We start from the raw sequence: 25,437 nt of genomic DNA on the forward strand, positions 1-25,437 counted from the left end.
CCATTTTTATCAACCAATTCAGATATGTCAGCTGTCTGTAGGGAAAAATATAGCTGCATTTAGAATCAGGTACCTTTCTAAATTAGCAGTTAACTATGAACTTTCACATGTCTTCCAGTATCTTAGGTATGATATTTGCCTAAATATGTCCACATATTGCTGCAGACAGACTCGAAAGTCTACAACTCTTTAAAATCAAAGGGACAATAAGTTGTGTTTATTTCTTACGACTACAGTAGTTTTGTCATATGTTGCCATTTTTGTTACACTAGAAAGTAAAAATATGTGAACAAAACCATTAAACCTATCCATGGGTAGGCATGGAAGGACACGAAGTTGCAAATGATACATACTCATTATGATGCAAATGATGAGGCCTATATACTTGTGTCAGATATTGTGACATGAGTTCTATCCTTTCTGCAATGATATGACACGCATATCTTCATTTTGGCATCAGCCTGGTTGTTACAGACACTGATGAGCATATCATATTTAATATAGTTGTCTACATCCAAAAAGGTAACTATGGAAAATCCAAGAAAGTATTTAATATTGTAAACATGCTGTTTTTCCTGTGTCTTTTGTTTTCTGGGATATTTATTTTTAATTCCACTTATTCCAAATGTAACTAACCTACATGTTATTTTTTTCTGTTACCAAAAAAGTAATGTTATTCAATGGTAGAAAAGCTTATAGTTCATTTCTGAAGGAAAAGGCATTAGTGCTGTTATTATGCACTGGGCCACAAATGTGTTTCACTTTGTGTTATAACAGTATCTGCATGAGTGGAGTGATAGATACTTTTAACATTGCTATTTTGTGTAATATTAATGTAGTAATAGAATAAAATATTCATGGTCTTGCTTTATTGGCATATGAATTCTAATGTTAGCAACTTAGCTAATGCAGCTTTTTACTTTCCCCAGCAATAACTGCGATGCTGCCACAGAATACATTGAGGAGAAATTCATTTCTAGACAACTGACTGAAGATGCAAACCTATCCTTTGTATTCAGAAAATTGTTAGAAGACAAAGAGGAAACAGCTTTGGAAAAATGTAAGTGTGGCAAAAAAGTCCACTTACAAAAAACTTCAGAAAATCTGTAAATCTGGCTGCTTCTGTAAATCTTTTCTATTTGGTTAGTTCTTGAAGCAGGCAGTTGTTTTTAAGCCTTATATAGCTCATTTCATGCTAATTTCAAAAGTAGCATCACTTAAAATGGAATTCTACCTGCCACAAACAGCCTAGGTGAATGTATTTCAAACTTGGCAACTTTTAAGATGTGTGGACTTCTGGGCTAGGGAATTCTGGGAGTTGAAGTCTATGCATCCTAGAGTTGCCAAGTTTGAAAAACATTGATCTAGGTGATCACATTTACTAAAATGTTGGGCTGCATGTTTCCTAGAGCAGGATCGGACAGCAAGAGGTGTTTTGACATTAGAGAAGCATCCCAAGTGATTTCTATGATAGCTGGGAAATAGAATTCTGAGATGAGATTTCCCCCGTAGCCTTTTCTCTGTGCCCAGAAGGAGGCAGTCTGAAATATATAATCCTATACTGTAGGATTGCGGTGCCGGTAGTTTTAATTCTTTATTGATGATAGGTATTCATTTATACATTACTTTTGTTTTTGCCTCAGCCTTTCAACCTGAAGAGTACTCAAGGCAGCCAATAGACAAAAAGCAAAAAGCAAATGGAACTATTTGAATATAAAGTTTTTTAATGCGCAGTTAAATTGATTATCAGTTCAGGTTAAAGGGTGAAATCACCACTTTTTAATTTGTAACATATTTTATTGTTTAAACATTTGATGTTATAAATCAATTCATACGCTGTAAATTAAAAAACAGCAAAAACTGATAAACTGCTATTAAAAATATTAAGATTACAGACCTGTACCCCATTTTCTTTCCCAACTTCAATGATTTCTCTTATATTAATAAGCCTTATTTTATTTTCCCCATGTTTATGCATATTTATCTATGCATTTGTTTTACAGTGAGTGCCATGGCTGAAAGATTGGCAAATCAGTTTGGAATTTATAAGCCTGTTACAAACCTTTTCCTTCAGTACATAGAGCAAGAAAAAGTGAGTGATGCTGAGCTTCTTCTACAGGTAAGAATATGCCAAAATCAAACACGAATCTAAAGGTGTGCGTGTGTGTGTACATAATAAAACATTCTATGGACAAGATATACTAAAGGTTTTATTATGTATCCAGGTATTACACTACAATTGTTCAGATAAATATTTGTTTTTTTATTATTTTCTTATATTTTTGGAGGCAGATGAAATGATTCTAAAACTCTGAAACAAAGGAACAAGTGCTTTTTAGAGTAATGTAATCTCAGGTTTATCCTAAATATGCCACCTTTAGAAGTATGTCCTGGATGTAGCATATTCTGCTTCTTACAGACTTGTTATAAATGTCTAGGTCTGTTTTGCTGCAGAGCAGATGGGAAAAGGAGAGCAAAGGCTGTATTTTTTGATAAAGTATTTTCTGTCTATGCTTAATGGAAAATTAAAATTAAAAACTCAGACAGTGAACATGGTTTACCATTAAACATTTTTCAAGCAAAAATGGGGTTTTATTTTTCAAACAGTGATTTCCTTAGCTTTTGAATTGCTAAAGTACTAAAAGAGGTTTTGTTGGGGTTTTTTTTGTTTTTGTTTTTTTTAAAGCAATTAATTTGTTAACTGACAAATGCAGTGAACCATGTTCTCTCCCCTTTTAGAATTGGCAGTCTTCAGGGAATGGGATGACCATGTTTGCGCTACTTTAACAGGGCTAAATATAGAGCTTGAGCAAAATGCAGAACAAACTGAGTGATAAGAGCTGGCACTGGGAATGTACACAAACAGGCTCCAGCAGGCTGACTTTCCCAGCAGGTGGCAGTCGGAGAACCACAATGATCCAGCAAATTGTGGGCTTCGTATAAGCTCCCTCTGTCAAACAGAAGCCTGCTTCCAGTATCTGATTAAAAAAACACTACTTTATATGCTGGTTCTTGCTTAGCTGCTAAATACTTTAAAAGGGAAATGGAAAGAAAAACACCCCCTCTGGGGAGATTAGGTAATAGGACTGTGTGGTAAAAGAAGGCTTTTGTCTGTTGCTTATAAAATTAAAAGAACTTTAGTGCTTGGTCATCATCTGGACATTGAAGAGTTCTGTTGGTTTTCAGTGGATCTCATTACCATTATGAATAGCTTATCTAGAATGTTAAAATTTGTTTAATTTCTGCTCAAGGAAACGATTTGGATTTGTTCATGGAAAATCAGTGAGCAGATTTGGAGTGGTGTTCTTAAAACATTTCTTGTTGTTTGAAGATGACTGGATAGTTAGCTGCATATACTTTGTATCATTGATTTTAGAAGACACGTTTTTATGTTATAAAATTAGGACTGGTTTTTTTGTTTCGGGATTTTTATAAATATACGTGTAAAATATTTTTAGTTTCATTTAAAATTAATATAAATATTTCAATGTGTTATATTATCTTAGTGGTACTAAGGATTTGCCTAATGGCTCTCTCTCTATATATAGATTTGTATATATAGATATACAAAGTTACTGTAATAGAGTATCATTTGTCGGATTTACCAAAGCAGAAACTCTGGTTTACCTTTCTTGTCAAGGGACCTCTTTACTGTGTTAAGATCAAGAGAAAGGAAGAACCAAGCAACTTGTCTTAGTCTTCTTCTCTCAGCATCCCAAATGCTGAGACTGAGGCATCATTTATTTTTATTTTTCTTTGTCCTCTTTTTGTTCTTCATAAATATATTCAGGTTATGGTGGGCAACAAGGTGAATGCCATGGAAACTTCTTTGTCACCTTTGCTCTAACCCAATCCTTTAGTTCAGGGGTCCCTAACCCCAGGTCCGTGGGCCAGTACCGGGCCATGGAATGTCAGCAACCCGTCCGCACAAACAAGCAAAGCCCCATCCTCAGGATGCAGGCAGCACACAAAACCACGCACCCTCCGGTCCACGGAAAAACCTCTCTCCACAGAACCTGTCCCTGGTGCCCAAAAGGTTGGGGACCTTCATATTCTTAAAGGATGAAGTTGAGTCCTTTGAAGACAGCAATAAATATTGTCCAAATTAGTGAAAAATGCATTAAGAGATAGTATCTTCTGTAACTAATTCCATATGGGAATTTTGAACAATATGTCTTAAGTTTCTCATCTCTTAGCACTGAGAGTTATAAAAGCTATGATAACTTTTTAAACTGGTTGTAATATGCCTCTTTGTCATTAACTTTAGTTTCAAGTTGCTTTGCCCCAAATTATGTGTAATCTTACATCTTTTAAAGGGTGTTTTTTTTTTTTAAAAAATTGCTTGTTAGAAGTGGCTAACTCTGCCATAAAGATTCCATACGGCATTTTTTATCTCTCAATTGGTGCACAGATTATAATTCTATTGTGGTGGTCCAGAATCATGTACACATACTATTAAGGCTAATACTCACGAATAAACTCAAGGATTTAGGACCATATTTTGTGACTATCTCTCAAGGAAGGTGACCCATTTATTTCAATACGCAATGCACTATTTAACTAAGGCATGGAATTAGAATCAGAAATAGCATTTTGCTATTATATTGCATGCTATTTATTTTAAGATGCCCTTCATGAAATAGTTTCATATCCTAGATTGTGAATGAATGGAGCAGAAGAGGGATAGCATCCATGAATTGAAGAGTACATACCACTTCTATCACTACAGCTAAATATTGGTAACAAAATACAGCAAAATTCAAAAACACATTTTCTGTGCTAGGTCTCTGACCATTACAGGTTTGGAGCCAAAAAAAGAAAAATAATGTTTTCCTGGTTTAATTTTTACCACAAAATTCTTTGAGTTCGTGCAACAGCCTATCAGGACAGCTCTGGTGCTAATAGTTTGTTGAATTAATGGGTCTTCACAGAAATCTGTAGCAGAAGGATAACCCAGTGATAATATGCACACCCCGACTCCATTTTGTATCTACTGGAGCCCACTCAAATTATGCTGATTAAATTCAACAGTAAATAAACATGTTTGTAGCTTTTTTAAAAGTTAAACGAACTATAAAAAGGTTAGTGAATTACCTTATAGCACATCTGTTTTCTCTCTTACCCACACACAGACCCAGACCAGAATTAAAGGGTTCAGAAAGGAAGCTAAACACCATGTTGCCCTGCTTCCTCTGAGGTTTAAAACCTTTTCTTAAAAATCACCCCAGCTGCTAAAAGATTGCCGGCCCCCAATTTATAGGACTTGCTTATATTTCTACTTCTAAACAAAGGGGAATAGAAAGTTTTAACATTGACAGGGCTTGGGGGGGGTGGCAAAGTCAGTGTATATTTTTCAAGTTTTCAAAAAACAAGAGAGAAATTTAAAAAGCAACAAATCAGACAATGTTTTAGTTTTATTGTCTGCTTTACTGTTTTTTCTTTTCTCTCCTTCAATAGAATTTCTGAGATGGGACAGACACTTGATTTTTTCGGGTCTGTCAAAAAAAACTTTTGAGTTTAACTTTTGTCTCTTGAGCAGTGGCTGTCTGTTGCAGAGAAAGCCTTTTATAAAATAGAGAGATTGAAATCAGTCCTTTTGTATGTGTAAGTGTAGGTAATTATACTTTAAAGAGAACTTGCTTTGTACATTTTAATTTTTATAAAGAAACGAGCAGTTATCTCTCTGACACCTTATTAAATGTATAATTAACCTTATGATCCCTGCCTCACTTGTGAATGCTTGGCAGAATAATTGTAGAAGAATAATCTTCCCCCCTTTCTTTCTTTTACAGTCCTAAATCTCTTTTCTGTGGGATATTAAGCCATTTCTTCTTTTTCTTCTCCCTTTGCAACAAACATAATGTTTATAATGCCAAGAGTCGCATTTGTCAGAAAAAGAAGAAAAAATAAGTCTTAGAATCCCGTGTATGTTTCTTCCTCCAGGTTTTTAATAAGTAGTTGACCATTAAGGCCTTTAGTAATAATATATTATTGGCTATTGTGAATTTTTCTAATTGAAAGTTTTCACCTTAGGTGTGTTTTATTTATCAAAATATTACAGTTACTTTGCTCATTTAATTTTCTTTCTTTTTGTCCCCCCCCCTTCTCTCTTTCAAGAGAAACAAAGCAATAAGTGAACAAAGGAATTATATCATAGCTTTTATTATACAGAAATCGAGGACCAAAGGACAGGTATATAAACTTTTTTTAAAAAATTGAATGTACTTAGCATAGTCTTTCTAGCATCTTTACTTAATTGTGTTCTGATGTCAGCATTTGCATTGTTGAACATTTTCACAGGGATGTTAAGATTTTACTTTCTCAAGCCAAGAAGAGAAAAGAAAAAGGGAGATATTCTAATTTAATAAGTGAATATCTTACCTTCTTTTGACTCTAAAGTTAATAAACATACATGATTTACAACTTGAGTCACTGTAGTTTAGGGATAAAGCACATAATCTGTATGCAGAGTGCCCCAGATTAAATCCTTAGCAGATAGATTTTGGAAAAATCTGTGGGAAACCCTGGAGAACTGCTTATAATAAATTATAATAATGGTACAAGGTAGTTTCCTATATTTTTCCCCCTTGGTTTCTCTAATAAGCTGTCCAGATTATGCTTTTTCTGCTGAAAGTATCTCTGGATTCAAATAGCACTTTTGTTCTTCCTTAGCCCTAAATCTTTATGAAAGATGTTTCACTAATATTCTGTGCCTGTAATTTTTCTAGAGCAAAAAGATCAAGACTTTATGGGACCTGATACCTGATTTCAAAGAACAAGAGCATCTGTCCCACTACCTCCTGAAAAGCTACTGTAAGATTTAGTGTTTGGTTTTTTACGTTTTGTGTACATATTTGCATTTTAATGTTATCTTTTGATGCAAATGCTATCAGCAGTTTGATAATTTTTTAAATGGCTGTAACAAAATCATAAAGCTTAAAGTTGGAGGCACTTTGGGGAAACTTTCAAAAGGTGGATTCTCTTTAAGACTGTTCCGGCTACTCCACTGGAAGGAAAGAAAGCACCATGAAGATGACAGATATCTATCACAAGTTGACATAGACATATTGAACTAGGTGTCCAATGGGACGTTGTAATGGCAGAGGCTCACAAATCTGTGTCTTGCATCATGTATTTCTTCCCTGCCTATTTGCGCATACCCGTTTCAAAGTTCCATATTTTGTATTTAAGAATTTTTAGCCATATTTTGACAGTGATCTTTTTTTCACTGTAAAGCATTAGAATTCTCTGCTATCCCAGATATTAGTTATTAATATTCAGTTTCTAAACACACATACAGGATGGTATACTTTCAGAAACACTGGACGTTATGATATTTTGGCATTTTTAAAAATGTAGCACCTCCTCATGAAAAAGAAATGTGGATGGGAGTTACAGGAGCTGAAACCCACTGCATTTGGAGGTGAATCAGGGTTGCTTAAACTCTCCAGAGAGTGAGTTATACAAATCAGATCTCCGGCAAAGGCAGCAAACCAATATATAGTCATTCTGTTTTTCATTGAGACTAATTCTCTACAATCCTTTTCTCGATACCTATGTATAGGTGGGCGGTGAGGTAGGAGAAGCTCTTTATACTGTTAGTCTTCCAAGAATAAAGAATTACTAAGAAAATGTCTCAGTTATGCGGTCCATTAAACATAATCTCATTATTCTTTCATACAATAGATACTTCCATTTTAAAGGAATGGGAAGTTAACAATTTCTATTATACCTTTATTAAACCATCACTTTCTGCAAATTCTGAAGCCTCCCACAGTTAGAAAGCGACTCTTCTACTTGCAGCTGTGAGTGGGGAGTTTCTTTCTGGCAAATGGAGGGATCCGAGGCATACACCTCCATGGAATATAAGCTTTTTAGTTAAGTAACTCCCTGTTGGAAAAGCAGATACCACAAGCTAAATGAAAATCAAATCAGTTCAGCATAATTTCCCAAAACACTGTTTAGTGTTTCTGTCATTCATTACATGAAGAAGCAGAGAAACGACAGTAAATGTTTTTCTGCACAAGCTCTGTAGGAAAACATAGAAATTAGTAGTGCTATGTTGGAGGTCAGAGTTGCAAAGACATTTCTGTAGAGCCTTTTTTTAAGGGCTCAGTTGCTTGAGGATGAAAGCTTCGGTGTAAAAGCAACCTCGGCTGTTTATGGTCAAAGCAGAAAGCCTTCTTTAGGAGTTTATTTTTTGAATGGGAATCATTGACCAGGGTTGTAACTATCTTCATCTCTTAAACAAACTTTGATCTTATCAGTATTTAAAAGAATACAGTAGCACTGAATACCACTGGTACTGTTCTGATTGACTTGTGTTTTATGTTCTTAGAAATAGACCTGTATAACAGGGGTGTCAGACTGGCGGGCCGGATGTGTCATGCACAGGCCACGCCTACCCCAGCTCTACAAAGGCAAAAAACGTCAATACTTACAAATTATTTGGGTTTGTTTTTCCTTTTTAGACTTGGAAAAGGACGTAGTTTCATGTAAAGCTCTGTATGAAGAAATGAAAGCAAAAAATATGGACTTCAATGAGCTATCTTTGAAACGTTTGGCAGTCCTTCTGAGAGAATACGGACAGCCTGTTCCTTTCACTGAACCTCCTGTGAGTGCTTACTGATTTTCAGGGGGGAAAAATCTCTGTGCTTGAAATTTAATAAAACTTGCCATGTTTAATTTTGATCAGATTAAAGTTTCTCAGAGAACGCTTATTGTTTTACTCTACTGTGTGATTTCATTAGTGGGAGAACAGAAACTTGTGGGATCTGTATTTTTAAGCCAAAGGTTCAAACTCAGGTGTGGGTTTACCATACATTTGCAGAATATTTTACGTTTAAATGATTACTGCATGCTTTAGTGTAGAATAAAATCTAATGTCAGCTGATTGCTACATACAGTCCTCAGTTAACAACCATTCATTCAGTTACAGAGTATTACTTACAAGCACTCCTCGAAATTCCCACTATTCCAGCACTCCTGCAGTCACATAATTGTGATCCAGGCACATCCAGAGTGCTGCCACCAGGGTCCCGCCTAGAGTGGTTGCAGTATCCCGTGGTCACCAGTTGTGAACTCCTCTACTGGCTTCCCCAAAAGCAAAGCTGGCAAGTGGTTCCCATTCCTTCCACTTTTTGTTCTGAGGAGCCTGGCTATGGAATACACAATCCCAGTGACCCACAGCACACACTCTAGCCCACACACCGTAGCACATGCCTGGCTGTGCTCATGTTACACCCTAGCAGCCACCTGGGCACATCCTTTCACACCTGGCACCCTGGCCTGGTGACACTTGCACCTGTGGCACTCACCAGCTCACTCTCCTGTACCCGGCAGGAGCCACTCCTGGCCTAGCTGTACTCATGTCGCCACGGCCACTGACTCCCCGCTGGCCTGCTTGTGAGCCGTCCAAGACTGCCAGCTTCCCAATTGACTTTGTTTTTGAAATTCAGCAGGAGGTTGCAAGGAGGTGTCCTCACCTAATGACAGCAATGGGGACTGCCAGGATTGCTATCGCTAAACTGTACGGTTATGATGTCACACTTTATGACCACATCACTTCACAGTGGAAATTCTGGTCCCAATTTGTTAAGCAAGGACTGCTTATACTTTATACATCTTTTTATGAGCTTTTGTGTGAGCTTTTTGCCATTAAACGAATCACTGTTGTTTTTAAGGGAATCATATAGTCATTAAGTAAATCCATTTTCCCCCATTGACTTCGCTTGTCAGAAGCCAGCTAGGAAGGTTGCAAATGGTGATCACATGACCTTTGGACCCTGCAGCCATCGTAAGGTACATGCCAGTTGCCAAGTACCCAAATTTTGCTCACATGACCATGGGGTGCTGTGACAGTCGTAAGTTCAAGGGCTGGTCCTAAGTCACTCTTTTCAGTGCCGTTGTGACTTTGAATATTGCTAACCAAATGGTTGTAATTTATTACAGAGTAGCAATACTTCCCCATTAAAAATATCCTTATATTTTTAATATCATTGACATTAGAATAGATATATCAAATATCCTGTTAAAGAGAAGGTCTGGGGATTTGATGCGGAAATTGCTTGGATATGTGTTAAAATATGGCTTCTCACTTCACTTTCTTGCCTTCTTTTTGTTTCTTGCTTTTTTTTTACTATAGGAAAGCTTCGCATTCTACGCAGAGAAGTTAAGGACTGAAAAGGAATCACATTCATCAGATGACGATTAACTTGTTTATATATTAGCTTCTGTTAGAAATACTGTGATTATTGTAAAAGGGCCTGTTTTAGATTCTGTGTTATTGCCAGAGAGAAAATAAAAGGTGAAAAATAGGACTTTTTGTGTAATGACTGACTTCTGTACCATTACAGATTTTACAATAGTTTTAGCCTGAAGGTTGCTTTTGCTGCTAACAAAAATACATATAGAAGAGTTATATGTGAACTGTATATATCACTGTTTCTTCATTTCTTCTGGTCAGCATTCATTTTGCTACCTACCTACCTACATCTATTCCAGTAAAATTCTGGCTTCATAGAATAAAGTTGTGCATGTATACATGATTTGTTTAAAAAAACAACAAGAAGAGTGGTTGGATTATAAGTAAGGGGAAATCAGCACAAAAAATGAAGGTGGTAACCATGATGGGTGACAAACAGCTATAGTCAGCCAACAGAAAGAGCTGTAATTTTTCCAAAATCCTTCTGATCCCTAAAATTTCTAAATGTCTTTTGATTGAGTTTCCAATCTTTTCTCGCATGAAAATGGGGTAAAATAAGGATACTTCTGCTCCCAGATTTAGCTACAGTAATTAGATTTCAGATTTCTGTTGCTCTTTCAGACTTCAGAATTTGCTCAGACTCCAAAACCATAAATAATCCTCATTCTCACCAGTATTATATTGTAAATATTTCCTTGAAAATGTTAGTTTCTTTTTAGAAAATATGCAAACTTCATTAATGGTCATTGTACTAATGCAAAGCTCTGTAGTTATTTTTACTTTATGGATACAGCATAACAATTAGAAAATTGTGAGATGGGCAGTTATACAAATCAAATAAATAATCAGGAATAATTGACTTTAGCCAATTGTCTGTCAAGGTTTGGACAAATTACTGCTTTATCTAAGAAATTTCTATAGATGTAGTACATTTTTCATTAGTGGTACCAGTGCCATAGATTTGCATTGTTAAATTTTTTATACTCACAGCATGGAGTATTTTTCTGTACTGTTTTGTTTCATTACAGTTTGTTATTAGAGGCACATTAATGGCGCATTGTCCTGAGCATGCTTAAAATGTTGAAGGTATTTATCAAATTGAGACTTGGGAACATTTTTAACCAATCTGCCCTTGAAGTGCAGCCAAGAACTTTCTTCATACATTTTGGAGACTATGTGAAAGCTCCCGATTGGTGGAGAGATGGAGCAATGCATTTGGTTCCTCTTTTGTTGTCCTCCGTATCGTTCTTGCCTGGTAGTGTTGGAGGGGGAACTCAAAATCATCAATGTGCCAAATATAGCATTATAATGCAAGCCCCATCCTATTTCTATTTTCATCAATATTGCATGCCCATTTAAAAGAGGCGGGGCTTGCAGTATAATTCCTCATTTATCAACTTCTTGATTGTCATGCACACACAAGTGTTGGGGAAGACATGAGAGACAATATGACAGAAACAAAATGCATAGCACACATATCACATGCTGTGGTCACTGCTGTTTTTCCCACCTCAGTTTCAGACCCAGATCAAAGAACAACCTGGATGGATCAAGCTAATCTATTCCACCACTCTGACAGTCTGATCATTGAGAAGATCCGGGAAAGTAACAAACCGTCTTTTTTAAATACGTAGAAAAGTCTAGTTTCTTGACTTAACTGAAATAATACTCTGTAAATCTGAGCAGCATGATCTATAGCAACCTTCTAGGGTTTCATTTCTGTTTTCCCTAAAATACTTCTGAAGCAACCTGTATAAACTTTCACACATAACCAAGAAATACAAATACCTTCATTTTTGCAACATGCTACCCTTGGAAGTAGAATTGTATAAAAGATCCTGGCTAGGAATTTGTGAGGATAATGGAAGATCACCTGATTTTTTTTTCCACTGGGACGTTGCTTTCTGAAACCATAGTTTGTTTACATAATTGACACTGCACAAGGTATACTTCACTATAAATGTTAGAGTTCATCCCTCATTCTCCATAGGGTGTTCGAATCTCATCAACCCTGATAATAGAAAAAAAATTCCTAGTATATTTCCTGCAAGTGCAACATCTGTTTTTTTCAGATCAGCCAAGTGTTGATCCATTGGTTGCAACAGGAATTGACTAACTAGGTTAGTCAACTAGCCTGGCATTGTGGGGTAAGAGAGTGACTGGCCCAAAGTCATGCAGCCAGCTTTCGTGCCAAAGGTGGCACTAGAACTCAGTCTCTTGTTTTCTAGCTCAAATTGGCTCTCCATACTGATAATAGAATGATGTGATTAAATTATTCCCTTTCTATGCTTAAATTTTCAGGAAAACAAGAAAGAGCTGTATAATAAAGCACAACAGGTTTTGCTAATTAGCACTATAATTATTTTTCTGTAGTGCTTATATAAAGATAATGACACGTGCCTCCACGTTTGAGTGTTTTGTTTTGCACGGAAGTTGATTTAAGTATTTAATGTTATTTTGTAATGAAAGGCATTTCTTCTTTTTTTTGGAACTACTCCAGAAAAAAATATTTCTCTGATTGAATCCTTTCGGCAATCCATTCAATAGACCACAACTCTTGTTTAGAAGAACTGTTCTATTCACAGAGGAGCAAAGTGTATTAGAGAAACCAAAGTATATTAAAGTATGAAAATAGAGAACTTGTGGAATGTCTTAAGGGAACCGCTAAAAAATCAAGATGACAAATGTCTGTAAAAGAGCAAAATGCAGTTGTCCTCAATAGTTTTTTGGTCATGTGTTTTGCTATCGCATAGAGCTGATATGTCAAGGGAACAAGATTGTCATTTAATAACAATCATAAAGTAAATGAGGTCATTTGGCAAACGTTGAAAAATCTATTTGATTCACGAACAGTTCATAGAGTTAGTTACATTGCATCATAATCATCCTTTCTCCATATTAATATGCTCAGTTCCATCCATCTATTTTTCCTAAGACTAGATTTCCTTGCGCTTTACATCATACATGGATTTTCCCCTGTGGCCCCCTCCCCAGTAATATTAGAATTAAAGTCCCAAAAATGCTTTTCAAAAGACAATTGGACTTTTTCTGTTTTTTTCCTTTGAAAATGTTTCACTTCTCATCCAAGAAGCTTCTTCAGTTCTGACCGACTGGTGGGGAATGGAAAGAATCCTGCAAAGAATATAAATCATTCCATTTCCCCACCTGTCAGTCAGACCTGAAGAAGCTTCTTGGATGAGAAGTGAAATGTTTAAAAAAAAAAATCCAAGAAAGTCCAGTTGTTTTTTTGAAAAGCACCTTTGGGACAACCATGACCTGGATGATTGAGAATCTCCATAGACCAGGGGTAGGCAACCTTGGCTCTTTTATGACTCGTGGACTTCAACTCCCAGAATTCCTGAGCCACCATGGCTCAGGAATTCTGGGAGTTGAAGTCCACGAGTCATAAAAGAGCCAAGGTTGCCTACCCCTGCCATAGACACTATTAAAGGTAAACCAGCATTATTCACTTAGCAACAGATTCAGGATTGCAAACAAAATACTATAAGAACCTCCCTTGGTTTTATTATGTCACTTAGTATCTTTGAAATAGAAATGGTTACAAAAAAGATTGTTTCTGAGCACAAAAAAACACTGGAAAAAAGCATTTTAAAAGTTCCTTAAAAAATTGGTTTCCAGCTTGCTTAATTTTAATACATGTATTTATATCTATTATAATAAATATATGTCCTCACCAGCAAAAAGGATGAAAACACGAGTGATGGTAGCGTTCAGCAAATTTGTAAATGCACCAGAGATGAGTCATCCTAACTTTTTATTTGACTACAAATATAAATACAAAAAACTAGATCCAATTTTAGTTGGTTTTGAGATCTGCAGTCACACAGTATAATAGTTCTGTTTAGTAGGATACAAGATGTGACTGAATTATGTCCGGACATAATAACTAAAAAAATTCAATATTTTTTTATGTAATACATAAAAACTCATAAATTTCCAAATCAACTGTTTCTGTAAGGGCACATTTTTCAAGTAAGGTCAAAAAAGTTGAGAGGGCAGCAGTGATCATGTAATTGTGACAACTACTTTGACTTTTCTATTTCCCCAATCCACCCCAGTTAATGCACAAATACTTTATTTTTCATACCAGCAGTCCAAACAATTCAAGGTTGAGAACTGAATCAACAATGTGGATTTGAAATGAACCAGTAGTCCTGTATGCAAATGTAGTATTTTATGTAAAAATAGATTTTTAAAAAAATCACATGTATGGTTTACTGTGTGGAAAAGGGCCTATTAACGGGGTAATAGTGAATAATTTCTGACACATTGGCAAAGACCTTCCATATTCCCCCATTCTTACACTGATGAAAATTCAAAAGGAGGAAACAGGTAATTGTACTATACAACAGGATTTCAAATCAAGAAGATGGAATAAAGAATAAATTACAGACTGAACAGAGGCCCTTGTTGATTAATTTGGTTTCCAGTAGCCTTAATTGTGGTTGATTAACCATTGGTTTGGTCCAAAAAACAATACCAAAGTTTTAACTGTCATTTATTTTAATTATGGGGGGGTGTCTTTTGTATGTGACCCAGAGTCACATAGTTTGAGTTGAATGTCATATCAATACATAAGTAAGATAATAAAATAAAATTCACTTGGCATTTAAAGATACAATTCTTGTTTCCTTTTCTCAATATAAACTTCAAGGGACTGCCATAGCTCCAGTAAACATTATCCAATGTCCAAGAATATTCTCTGTGTGTGTGTGTGTTGTATTTGTATGAATAACTTTTCTAAGCCATGCTAATAACATTATGAATTTATCTAAATGGAGCAAGTGAAAACTACTTTGGAAAAGTGTATTGTACCATTAACTGCAGGAGGAGCAGAAAATTGTAGTAATTTATGGGTTTATTATTATTTATACACATGAATGTGTTCAGTGTCAAGCTTCTGGGATTGAATATATTATAAAGCAGCTATAATGTACTTTTTATTATGTGGAATACTGATGTTCTCCATAAAATACATAGCTAAATAGTCAAACCCTCTTTATTCTTTTTGAAAAGGAACGAATTGGAGATACATTCCAAACAATTGAATGTATTAAGACCCACTGCAACCAGAACAGGAAAAAGAAAGAAAATTGCTTTTCTGAATAAAGATAATACTTAGCCAAATAATCACTGTAAACAATTACTAGTAGTAATTTGTTGTTATTATTTAGAATGCAGAGAAACAGAGTTTTAAAATGGTGGTCAAAGCAGTCAAAATGAAATTAATGGCATCCTGAATGTGAGGTTTTACTCTTGGAAAATGCTGTGGTAGGTCAAGTACAGCAACAAGCCATTTTTTGTGATTGTATTTTTAGGAATCCAAAAAACAAAGATAGCAATTTTACATTGTTCCTATCACACGAATGGTTGCAGCAGCTTTAGGTTTATTTAGTGACAAAGTATTACTTGGTGAGAAACAGTTCTGCACTTTGGGTTCTTCTGGCATCAGACTGCTGTGATGATTATTTTTAATATTCAGTTTAATCATTCTAGTGAAATAGGAGGAAGGCTTTTTCTAGTTCCTCACAAGTTTTAAAGGAATTGCGTACAGAGAAACAATGGCTCATGGAAGAGAGAGAATGATAAAATTATTAAGAGGGTGGATATCACCAAATCTCCCCTTTTAATGTATGTCATGACTAATGAAGTTTCAAAGCTATTCCTCTTGCTCTCTTTGAAAATAGTGGGTATATTTTCAAGATCATGAAATTGGTTGTCTTCTTTCTTCCAGGTTAGCTGAATTTGGAACTTGTTATCTATTCCACAGTCAGCCCCCTTGGTTACATCTTTGTTGTTATAACTGAGCCCTTCCACCCTTCTAAAAATAATATAATCAATTTGACTTCTGTGTACTCCATCGGATGATGTCTATGTAGGTATTATTTTGGTTATTTGAATACTGTGTCAACAATGAAGAAATAATTGGATTGACAGAGATTGAACTGTGGTTCCCCTGCTTCTTGTCAGTTTTCTAGGCCATGCTGCCAACTGTAGTTTCTTCCTTTATATTTCCAACTTCGGCATTCCACTCTCCAACCACAAGATGACACCTTGCTTGCATTTTGTTTTAAATTCAGGTTGAACATGGCTATAAAACTCTCCTCCTCTGTACCAGTGCATGGAATATAAAATTGCTATATAATTCTTAATTAGGAAAACAGAACCAGACCGTTAATTTTCATGTTCTGAATAATAAATGTCCAAAATTACACTGAACCTTGCTTCATGTTGCCATAAACTTTGTCATTTGAACAGCAATAGCAACTATGCTGGCATGCTAGTCTTACAGAACTTGTTGCCATGTCACCCTCACTGGATCTTCCCATAAGATATCTCAGCTATGGTAACGGAAAACGTTTAATTGTTGTAGCAGAACTTGTAGAAATAGCTAAATGAGTTACTTAGGGAAGGAGCAATAACTATTTGTATAAAAGACTGGAAACCCTTTATGGGCTTTCTGCTGAAAATGAATAAAAATGAACTGATGAACTTTAGATATGGTGATTAAAAAGGGTTGTGTATGGGGAGAAAGGAACTGGGTTATTGTAATTTAGGAGGGTGAAAGCAGTATTAACTCTGTAACTGCTGCAAAAAAAGACGAAGTCAGTTTTTAAATATTTCATTTTTCTTTCTCTTTTCTTGACATATACTGTTCACATTTTCTCCTATCTTTCCTATTTTTCTTTTTATCTCCTTTTTTCTATATTCTTGATTATTTTTCTGTAGCTTTTCACTTTGTAAATAATCATTCTTCATACACACACACACAAAACACACATGCTTTTAATTGGCTGACATTCTCTACATTATACACTCAGCTGTAAACTAGCTGAGATGGACAAATTTGCAAGAAATAATTGGTTGATAGTGTTTTCTGTATGCTCCAGGCTCACAAGCATGTAGGCCACATCATGCTGAAAGCTTTTGAGAAAAGTGTGGAGCAGTGGTAGAGTGCTTCTGAACTACATCATGAATGACTGGCAAGTCTATTAATTGTGTCAGTTCTCACTACATTCTGTTCTGGAAATCTGGGGTGGGGAAGGGTTTCTGCACAGGTTCCTCCCATTTATCCCTTTTTCAGTAAGGCTGTGAGCAGAAAGTTAATGGAATATTTACGCCTATTTTCCACATTCAGCTCCTGACAAACCACCTGTACAAGAATATTTAAGGAAAATATTCCTCAATCTGGTGCCCTCCAGATCTGGTGATCTATCAAGTTCAGCCAACAATGGTGGACACTGCCTTATTAAAATCTAATTCTTGTAATGCTGAGTAATAGAAATTTTTCATGCAATCTATGAACCAAATTACTTGAAATTCAGCTGCACCTTGTTGCAAATTTTGATTTTTAAGGGGAAAAAATCAGCCTAAATCAGGGGTGTCAAACTCGCAACGTCACGTGACATGTTGCGACGTATCACGACTTTTCCCCCATTGCCGGCAATGGGGTGGGTGCAGTTTTGGCATGATGCATCTGGCCCGTGGGCCGGCAGTTTGACACCCCTGGCCTAAATGAACAGCTTTTCTTTGTTGTCACAAGCACTCTATGTTCAAATACCAAGCCAAGCTGCCATTTCAAAGTAGCCCCTGCTCAAATGGCTCTATGAGAAGAGCATACTTCTTTCCCTCAGTTGCCTATGAAAGCAAGCTCTAGAAAGGGTTAAATGGCTTTTTAAAAATATCTCAACCTTCCATTTAAATGTTGCCTCCTTAATTAATAGTTGTTAACACTCTGTGAACTGTTGTTGTTCATCTTTGGTTGGGGGGGGGGTTTCAAGCCACATGTCAAAGGAATGCATGTACGTTTATTGCTTCTCACCCACCCTGGAATTTAAAAAAGAACTGCCTCAAATAAGTTATTCTCTCTAGATTCAGAGAGAAGAATTTCCAAGTTTTTTTCTTTGTTGTATCAGCCAAATGAACTATAAAATCTTTTTTTAACACCTATTGAAGACTTCTTTCCTTCCTTCCCTGGCTGATGTATTATGACATTCCCATAAACAAATAGCATCTCCTCTGCTAACAGCAAAAGTCCACATCACATGCTGAGATCACTTCTGGCTCTTTTAAAAATCTTTGTTGAAGGTACCAAAGATTCCACTTAGGACAACCTAAATCAAAACAAGCAGATATTATGTGTGTAATTTTAACAATAGGTACTAAAATTTAGCCCAAAACAGGTAGAAATCTTGATCTTAATACCTCATCTTAGAAGTGTTGTGGCACTATAGAATTATTTCACAGGGCGGAACTGATCCAGTTAATGAGACCCTTATAAATGATATGGCTACCACATGATTTATGACAGAAGCCATTCTTCATTTATTTCCTATTAAGCAAAGAGCAAACTCAGCCTTAGGCTTTCCTCAAATTTAATCAAGTCTATTGGTCCGAATCTTAGATAACAGTGTTCGTACTCACAATAAGATGGCATCTCTTGCAAATGACCCTGAAATAATAAGGTATCTCTCACCCACATCTATGGACCCTTTCAGAATTCTTCCCCAATATGGTGCTTTCAGATGTATGGGATTACAATATCCATCATGTGTTCAGGATATTATGTAAATTGAAGTCCCAACATGTCTAAAGAACAAGTTAGAGAAGATTGGTCTGATTAGTAAACTAAAGGTCAAATCATATTGGACTAGAAAATATAAAATCTGACTTACATTACACTACTTTCTCACATAAAAATAATCTATTTACGTAAACCTGCCTGCATGCTCTAATTTCATATATGTCAGCGTAAATCTAATCTTAGATTTTTTTAAGCATTAATTAAAATAAACACTTTCTGGATTGCGTATTTTCTATATAAAATTGTAAATACATTTCTTAAGCTTATCTTTTTAAATCTCTTTTGGCTACTAATGATTTTTTCTGCTCCTTCCTCTTCTAACTCCTCTTCATATTATGATTCTTCCTTTTATTATAGCCTTTTTTCTCTTCCCTTGGTTATCCTTGTTCTTTCTTTAGACTTCTGTTTTGTTCTTCTCAGATTCTTTTTGGCCTGGCTCCCAGTTCATGAAATGTGGCCATCTCCTGGGGCATGAGATTACTGATACTTTCTTTGGTCAGTGTTGTGATTCCGTGCCAGCCTGTGTTCCCAACAGCTGAGTCTGAGGAATCTGAGGAGGAGGTGGAGGAGGCCTTTGAGGGGCCGTCAGGGTCAGAGAGAGGCTCTGATGAATTACAGGACTCACGGCTTGATGAAGAGCCTGGCCCCTCCAGTCGTGTTTCTGATGAAGCTCAGCTGTGTGAGGAACATGAGTCAGATTCGGAAGGCTCACACCTGGATGTGCTAATTGATGCTCGCAGACGTCGTCAATTAGCGAGAGAAAAGACTGAAAGAAAGCGAACCATACCATGCGAAACATTGAGAAGAAAAGGGGTGGGGGGCAGCTGCTAACCTGCCTGTTAGTTATGTTTGCAATACACTCAGCCAGTATTGTTAAAGATTAACCTGTATGAGAATTCTGGACACTGTAGTTAGGGGCATCTGTGGTATGCGTGTATCAAAAAAGTGAAAACAGTAACTGCAACCACTTGATTAGTTAACCCCCCCTTTTAACATGCACATGTGTGCTTGCATTGCATGAAAAAGGGTGAGACTTTGCCCAGCTGCAACTGGCATCTTGATCTTTTTCATCTTGACCTTTCTCTGAGGATATCCCAGGATGCAGTTCAATGTACAGGAACGTTTATGAATATTGTTGCATTATTAGTTATATGATAATGAGTCTTAGTTTTACAGATTGACCACAGTCACGGATGTTGCTGCACATCCCTAATTCTTGACTGATAAAAGAGAATCTATGTATCTTTTGTGCACATCAGGATGGGCAAGGAGATAAAGTAAGATCTGACAGATGTTTTTTTAACTCGACAGCATGTGCACACTTGCTTTCTGCAAGGCTTTTCGGCTTTCAAATGCCAAAATAGCTGTTGTAGCCTTGCTCTCCCCCAAATTCTATTGTACGTGTATCTCCTCTTGTCATAACACCCATCCTGCTTAGTCCCTTTCGCAGAACATTTAGAGGGTGGAATTTTAAAAAATTAAAAACCTTGTTTAAGCAATGTCAAGTCTTGATTCATTTCACAAAAGAAAGGAAAAACTAAAGGGGAAGATAAAGGAGGCATTTTTACATCTTTCGTCCTCTAAATTCAGAATTTTCCGTGTGGTGTGAGATTTCCCCAATTATCTCTCTTCCTTTCTATTTGCTCCCCCTTTTTTCTAAAAAAATGGAGAAAAGAACCCCATCACCTTGCATTCACAACAGAGAGTCAGCCTAGAATTTAATCCTTAAAAATAGAGGGGTGTTTTTTTTAAAAGAAAGAACTGACTTGCCAATATAATCTGGAAACTAGCAAATTAGAAAAGAGATCCTAATCATAACAGAACATTATGCAAAAGGGAAAAAAATCTTTTTTTTAAAAAAAAAAGTCTTAAATACAATAAAAAGGAATAATTAAGAATCAGAGAGAGACCACCATCTAGACAGTTTAATGATGCCACGTGAGACTGAAAATGTCTAGGTCTATCTCTTTTAATTTTCATCTTTTTAAAGAGAAAGTTGGGTAATTTCAAAATTATTGAAATGCTAGTTCACTTTTTAATATCAATTTTTACCTTTATGTTAAATATAATATAACTAAATGTACAGTAAGTAAGTAAGTAAGTCTGTGTCTAGAGGGGGGGTTTGCTTTCATTTCATAGGAGGCAAGCTTTCTGTGCTGGGAATTTCTAAAGCGTATTGGGGGGGCGGGGGGAAGGAACAAGGTTGCCAAATTGCTAAAGAGAAAATAACAATTTACTACAAGACAAAACTGATGAAGTTGCTTTCTGCACACGTGCACACACGCACATGGAGCAACTCCTAGGAAACTTTCTATCCACTTCCTCTTATTTTTACCTTTTACCACTGCTGTTCACCCTGTTGACCCACAACTGTTGTGCTAAGTTTGCTACCAACCATATTGTGAAGTTCGCAGATGATACAACAGTAGTGGGCCTTATTCATGGTGACAATGAGGGTGCTTACTGCAAGGAGGTTGAGGGGTTGGTGAACTGGTGTAAAGAGAACAGCCTAGTTTTAAATACCAGAAAAACCAAAGAGATCATTGTCAATTTCAGAAAAGGCAGGTACAACCACACTTCTCTGTGCATTAATGATTCACCTGTGGAAATGGTTACCAGCATCAAATTCCTGGGTGTGCAGTTAACAAGTAAGCTGGCTTGGTCACTCAACAGCGAGACACTGGTGAAGCGGGCACAGCAGCACCTGCATTTTCTGCGTCGCATGAGAAAAGCACATCTTCCTTCCCCGGTCCTGACCACTTTCTACAGGGGGACGATCGAGAGCATCCTGTCATACAGCATTACAGTCTGGTTTGGAAGCATCACTGCTTCAGACAGGAAGGCGGTGCAGAGAGTAGTGAGGATGGCTAAAAAGATCATCGGCAGTTCCCTCCCTCCCATCCAGGGCATAACACAGAAGCTTTGCTTGAGCAGGGTCCGTAAGATTGTCTGGGACACTACCCACCCTCTTCACAACCTGTTTTCCTTGTTACCTTCTGGGAGGAGGCTCCGTGGTATCCGAAGCAGAACATCCAGATTCAGCCACAGTTTTGTTCCATACAGTATAAACCTTGTGAACTCTCAAGCTTCCTCCTTCTGTTGTATATTCAAGATGGACAGTGTTTAATATTCATGTTATGTTTATGTAGGGGTATAAGTCTATACATATGTTGTATATAGTATGTATATGTTATATATAGTATGTATATGTTGTATATAGTATATTTTAGGTATGTGTCATGTATGTGTTCACTTTCACTAAATTTCATTTTTGATGTGTGTCACTGTGTTCACAGTAAAAAATAACAATAAAGGTTATCTTATCTTAGTTTATTTTTCCAAAAATCTATTATGAATGCTTATTATAATTTACTTGGCAATAAACTGGTAATAAACTGAGTTTACTTGGCAATAAACTGAGTTACTTGGCAATAAACTCACAGATTTTCTGGAGGAATATATAAACTAAACAACAGGGACAGTGAGTTAATTGATACAGAACCTCCCTGTCCCTGGCAATCAAAAAAGTATAGGGTTAGCAGTGCATGTAACATAGATGTGTATGTGGATAAGAATACCAACCTTGCTGTCAAGCAAAATCAAGCTTTTAATAGCGAGTGCCACACAAAGTGCACTAACCAAACAGGTGGTAAGAAAATAGGGGAACTCTGGCACCACACAGGTTATGTAGAAAGTAAACACAGGGTCAGTCATAAAGGGCCCAAATATCTATACATCAATGCACAGAGTATGAACAGTAAACAGGGTGAACTAGAAATTCAGGTAAATGAGGGCAGATATGATATTGTTGCCATTACCAAAACATGGTGGGATGAAACCCACAAATGGAACACACAGCTAGAGGGATTTAAATTATTTAAAAAGAACAGACCAAATAAAAGAGGAGGTGGAGTTGCTCTCTATATAAAAAATAACTACATCTCTACAGAAATAGAGCACAACAATGATGAAAACTGTCTTGAATGCATTTGGGTCAATATAAAGAGGGAAAATGACATTGCCATAGATGTATACTACCCAATCAAACAGAGGAAATAGATGAACTGTTTGCTAGTCAGCTAAGGTATGTAGGAAGCACATCACAATAGTAATGGGGGACGTTAATTACCCTGATATCAATTGGGAGACAAACTCTGCACCAAGTGGAAGATCAAACAGATTCCTGACAAACCTAGCAGACAACTTTGTCTCCCAAAAAGTAGAGAAGGGAACTAGAGGATTAGCCATATTGGATCTAATCCTCACTAATAGAGATGAAATGATAGAAAGTGTTGAAGCCACAGGAACCTTGGGGGGAAGTGATCATGCAATATTGGAATTCAACATTCTGGAAGCACAAGCAAAAGAATACAATCAAACTAGAGTCTTGGACTTTAAGAGAGCTAATTTCAATAAACAGAGAGAGCTTGGGAAGGATTCCATGGATGAGAATCCTCAAGGGGAAAACAACTTAAGAAACTTGGGAAATTTTGAAAAGTGAGATAATAAAAGCCCAGTCTAGCACAATACCAACAAAGAAGAAAAATAACAGCTCTCAAAAGAAACCAGCATGGCTGCACAAAGAACTCTCTCATAAATTGAAAGATAAAAAGGACAAGTATAAAAAGTGGAAAGAGGGGCACATAACTAAAGCAGAATATCAGCAAATAGCCCGAGCCTGCAAAGATGAAGTGAGGAAAGCCAAGGCTCAGAATGAACTAAGGCTTGTGACCAAAGTCAAAAATAACAAAAAAAGCTTCTTTCAACATGTAAAAAACAAGAACACAGTTAAGGAAATGATTGGTCCATTAGTGGGGGGAAATGACAAGAAGGTGATAAGCAACAGGGAGAAAGCAGAACTATTTAACTCATTTTTTGCATCTGTCTTTACACAAAGGGAAAAAAGAGTCCAGCCTATCAAAAACAATACCATAAAAAACAGATTAGAAACACAAGTTAAGATAAGCAAGAAAATGATAAGTGAGCATGTGTCCAACCTAGACAAATTCAAATCACCAGGACTAGATGGATTACACCCCAAGGTTCTCAAGGAACTGGCAGATGTGATCTCAGAACCACTGAACTATATTTTTCAAAGATCCTGGAGCACTGGGGAATTACCAGAGGACTGGAAAAGAGCTGATGTAGTTCCCATCTTCAAAAAATAGATCCAGGAAACTACAGACCTATCAGCCTGACCTCAATGCCTGGGAAGATTCTGGAAAAGATAATCAAACAGCGAATCAGCAACCACCTAGAGGCAAACAAAGTCATTACTAAAAGCCAACATGGGTTTGTCAAAAACAGATCATGCCAGACAAATCTTATTGCATTCTTTAACCAAGTGACAAAATTAGTGGATCAGAGGAATGCTGTGGATATAATTTACTCGGACTTCAGTAAGGCATTTGATAAAATAGATCACAACCTACTACTTGATAAGATAGAAAAATGTGGGTTAGACAGCCTCACCAGTAGATGGATTCGTAGCTGGCTGACCGGCCATACTCAGCGTGTGGTCCTCAATGGAACTGCACCTACATGGAGGGAAGTGTGTAGTGGGATGCCCCAGGGCTCTGTTCTGGGCCCAGTGCTCTTCAACATCTTCATCAACGATCTGGACGAGGGGATAGATGGGGAACTCATTAAATTTGCAGACGACACCAAGCTGGCAGGAATAGCCAACACTCCAGAAAATAGGCTTAAGATACAGAAGGAACTTGACAGACTTCAATATTGGATGCTATCTAACAAAATGAAATTCAGTGGTGAAAAAAGTAAGATGCTACATTTAGGCAAGAAAAAACAAATGCACAGGTATAGTATAGGTGGTACATTGCTCAATAGTAGTAACTGTGAGAGGGATCTTGGAGTCCTAGTAAACAATCACCCAGCAGTGTGCTGAAGCTGCCAAAAAAGCCAACACAGTGCTAGGTTGCATTAACAGAGGGATAGTATCAAGATCACGTGAAGTGTTAATATCACTTTACAATACCTTGGTAAGGCCACACTTGGAATACTGCATCCAGTTTTGGTCACCACGATGTAAAAAAGATGTTGAGACTCTAGAAAGAGTGCAGAGAAGAGCAACAAAGATGATTAGAGGACTGGAGGCTAAAACATATAAGGAACGATTGCTGGAATTGGGTATGTCTAGTTTAATGAAGAGAAGGACAAGGGGGGACATGATAGCAGTGTTCCAATATCTCAGGGGCTGCCACAAAGAAGAGGGAGTCAAGCTATTCTCCAAAGCGCCTGAAGGCAGGACAAGAAGCAATGGATGGAAACTAGTCAAGGACAGAAGCAACCTAGAACTAAGGAGAAACTTCCTGACAGAACAATTAACCAGTGGAACAACCTGCCTCCGAAAGCGGTGAATGCTCCAACACTGGATGTTTTTCAGAAGAGACTGGACAGCCATTTGTCTGAAATGGTATAGGATTTCCTGCCTGAGCAGGGAGTTGGACTCCATGACCTCCAAGGTCCCTTCCAACTTTATTATTATTATTATTATTATTATTATTATTATTATTATTATTATTATTATTATTATTATTATTATTATTATTATTATTATTATTATTGTTGTTGTTGTTGTTGTTGTTGTTGTTGTTGTTGTTGTTGTTTT

At 36.7% G+C, this 25,437-nt stretch overlaps 1 protein-coding gene across 1 annotated transcript in view; it reads left to right on the forward strand.

Annotated features, from left to right (window-relative positions):
- LRPPRC (leucine rich pentatricopeptide repeat containing) overlaps positions 1-10,913 on the forward strand; it is a 99,789-nt gene extending 88,876 nt beyond the window's left edge. The window contains exons 32-37 of the mRNA XM_015813088.2: positions 930-1,060; positions 2,004-2,119; positions 6,118-6,192; positions 6,729-6,813; positions 8,472-8,614; positions 10,145-10,913. Coding sequence (XP_015668574.1) covers positions 930-1,060; positions 2,004-2,119; positions 6,118-6,192; positions 6,729-6,813; positions 8,472-8,614; positions 10,145-10,213 — 619 coding nt within the window. The 3' untranslated portion in view covers positions 10,214-10,913. The remainder of the gene's footprint in view (positions 1-929; positions 1,061-2,003; positions 2,120-6,117; positions 6,193-6,728; positions 6,814-8,471; positions 8,615-10,144) is intronic.
- Positions 10,914-25,437: the final 14,524 nt, after the last annotated feature.

This window comes from Protobothrops mucrosquamatus, unplaced genomic scaffold (assembly GCF_001527695.2).
Source record: "Protobothrops mucrosquamatus isolate PMUCROS unplaced genomic scaffold, P.Mucros_1.0 scaffold134, whole genome shotgun sequence".
Taxonomy (NCBI): domain Eukaryota; kingdom Metazoa; phylum Chordata; class Lepidosauria; order Squamata; family Viperidae; genus Protobothrops; species Protobothrops mucrosquamatus.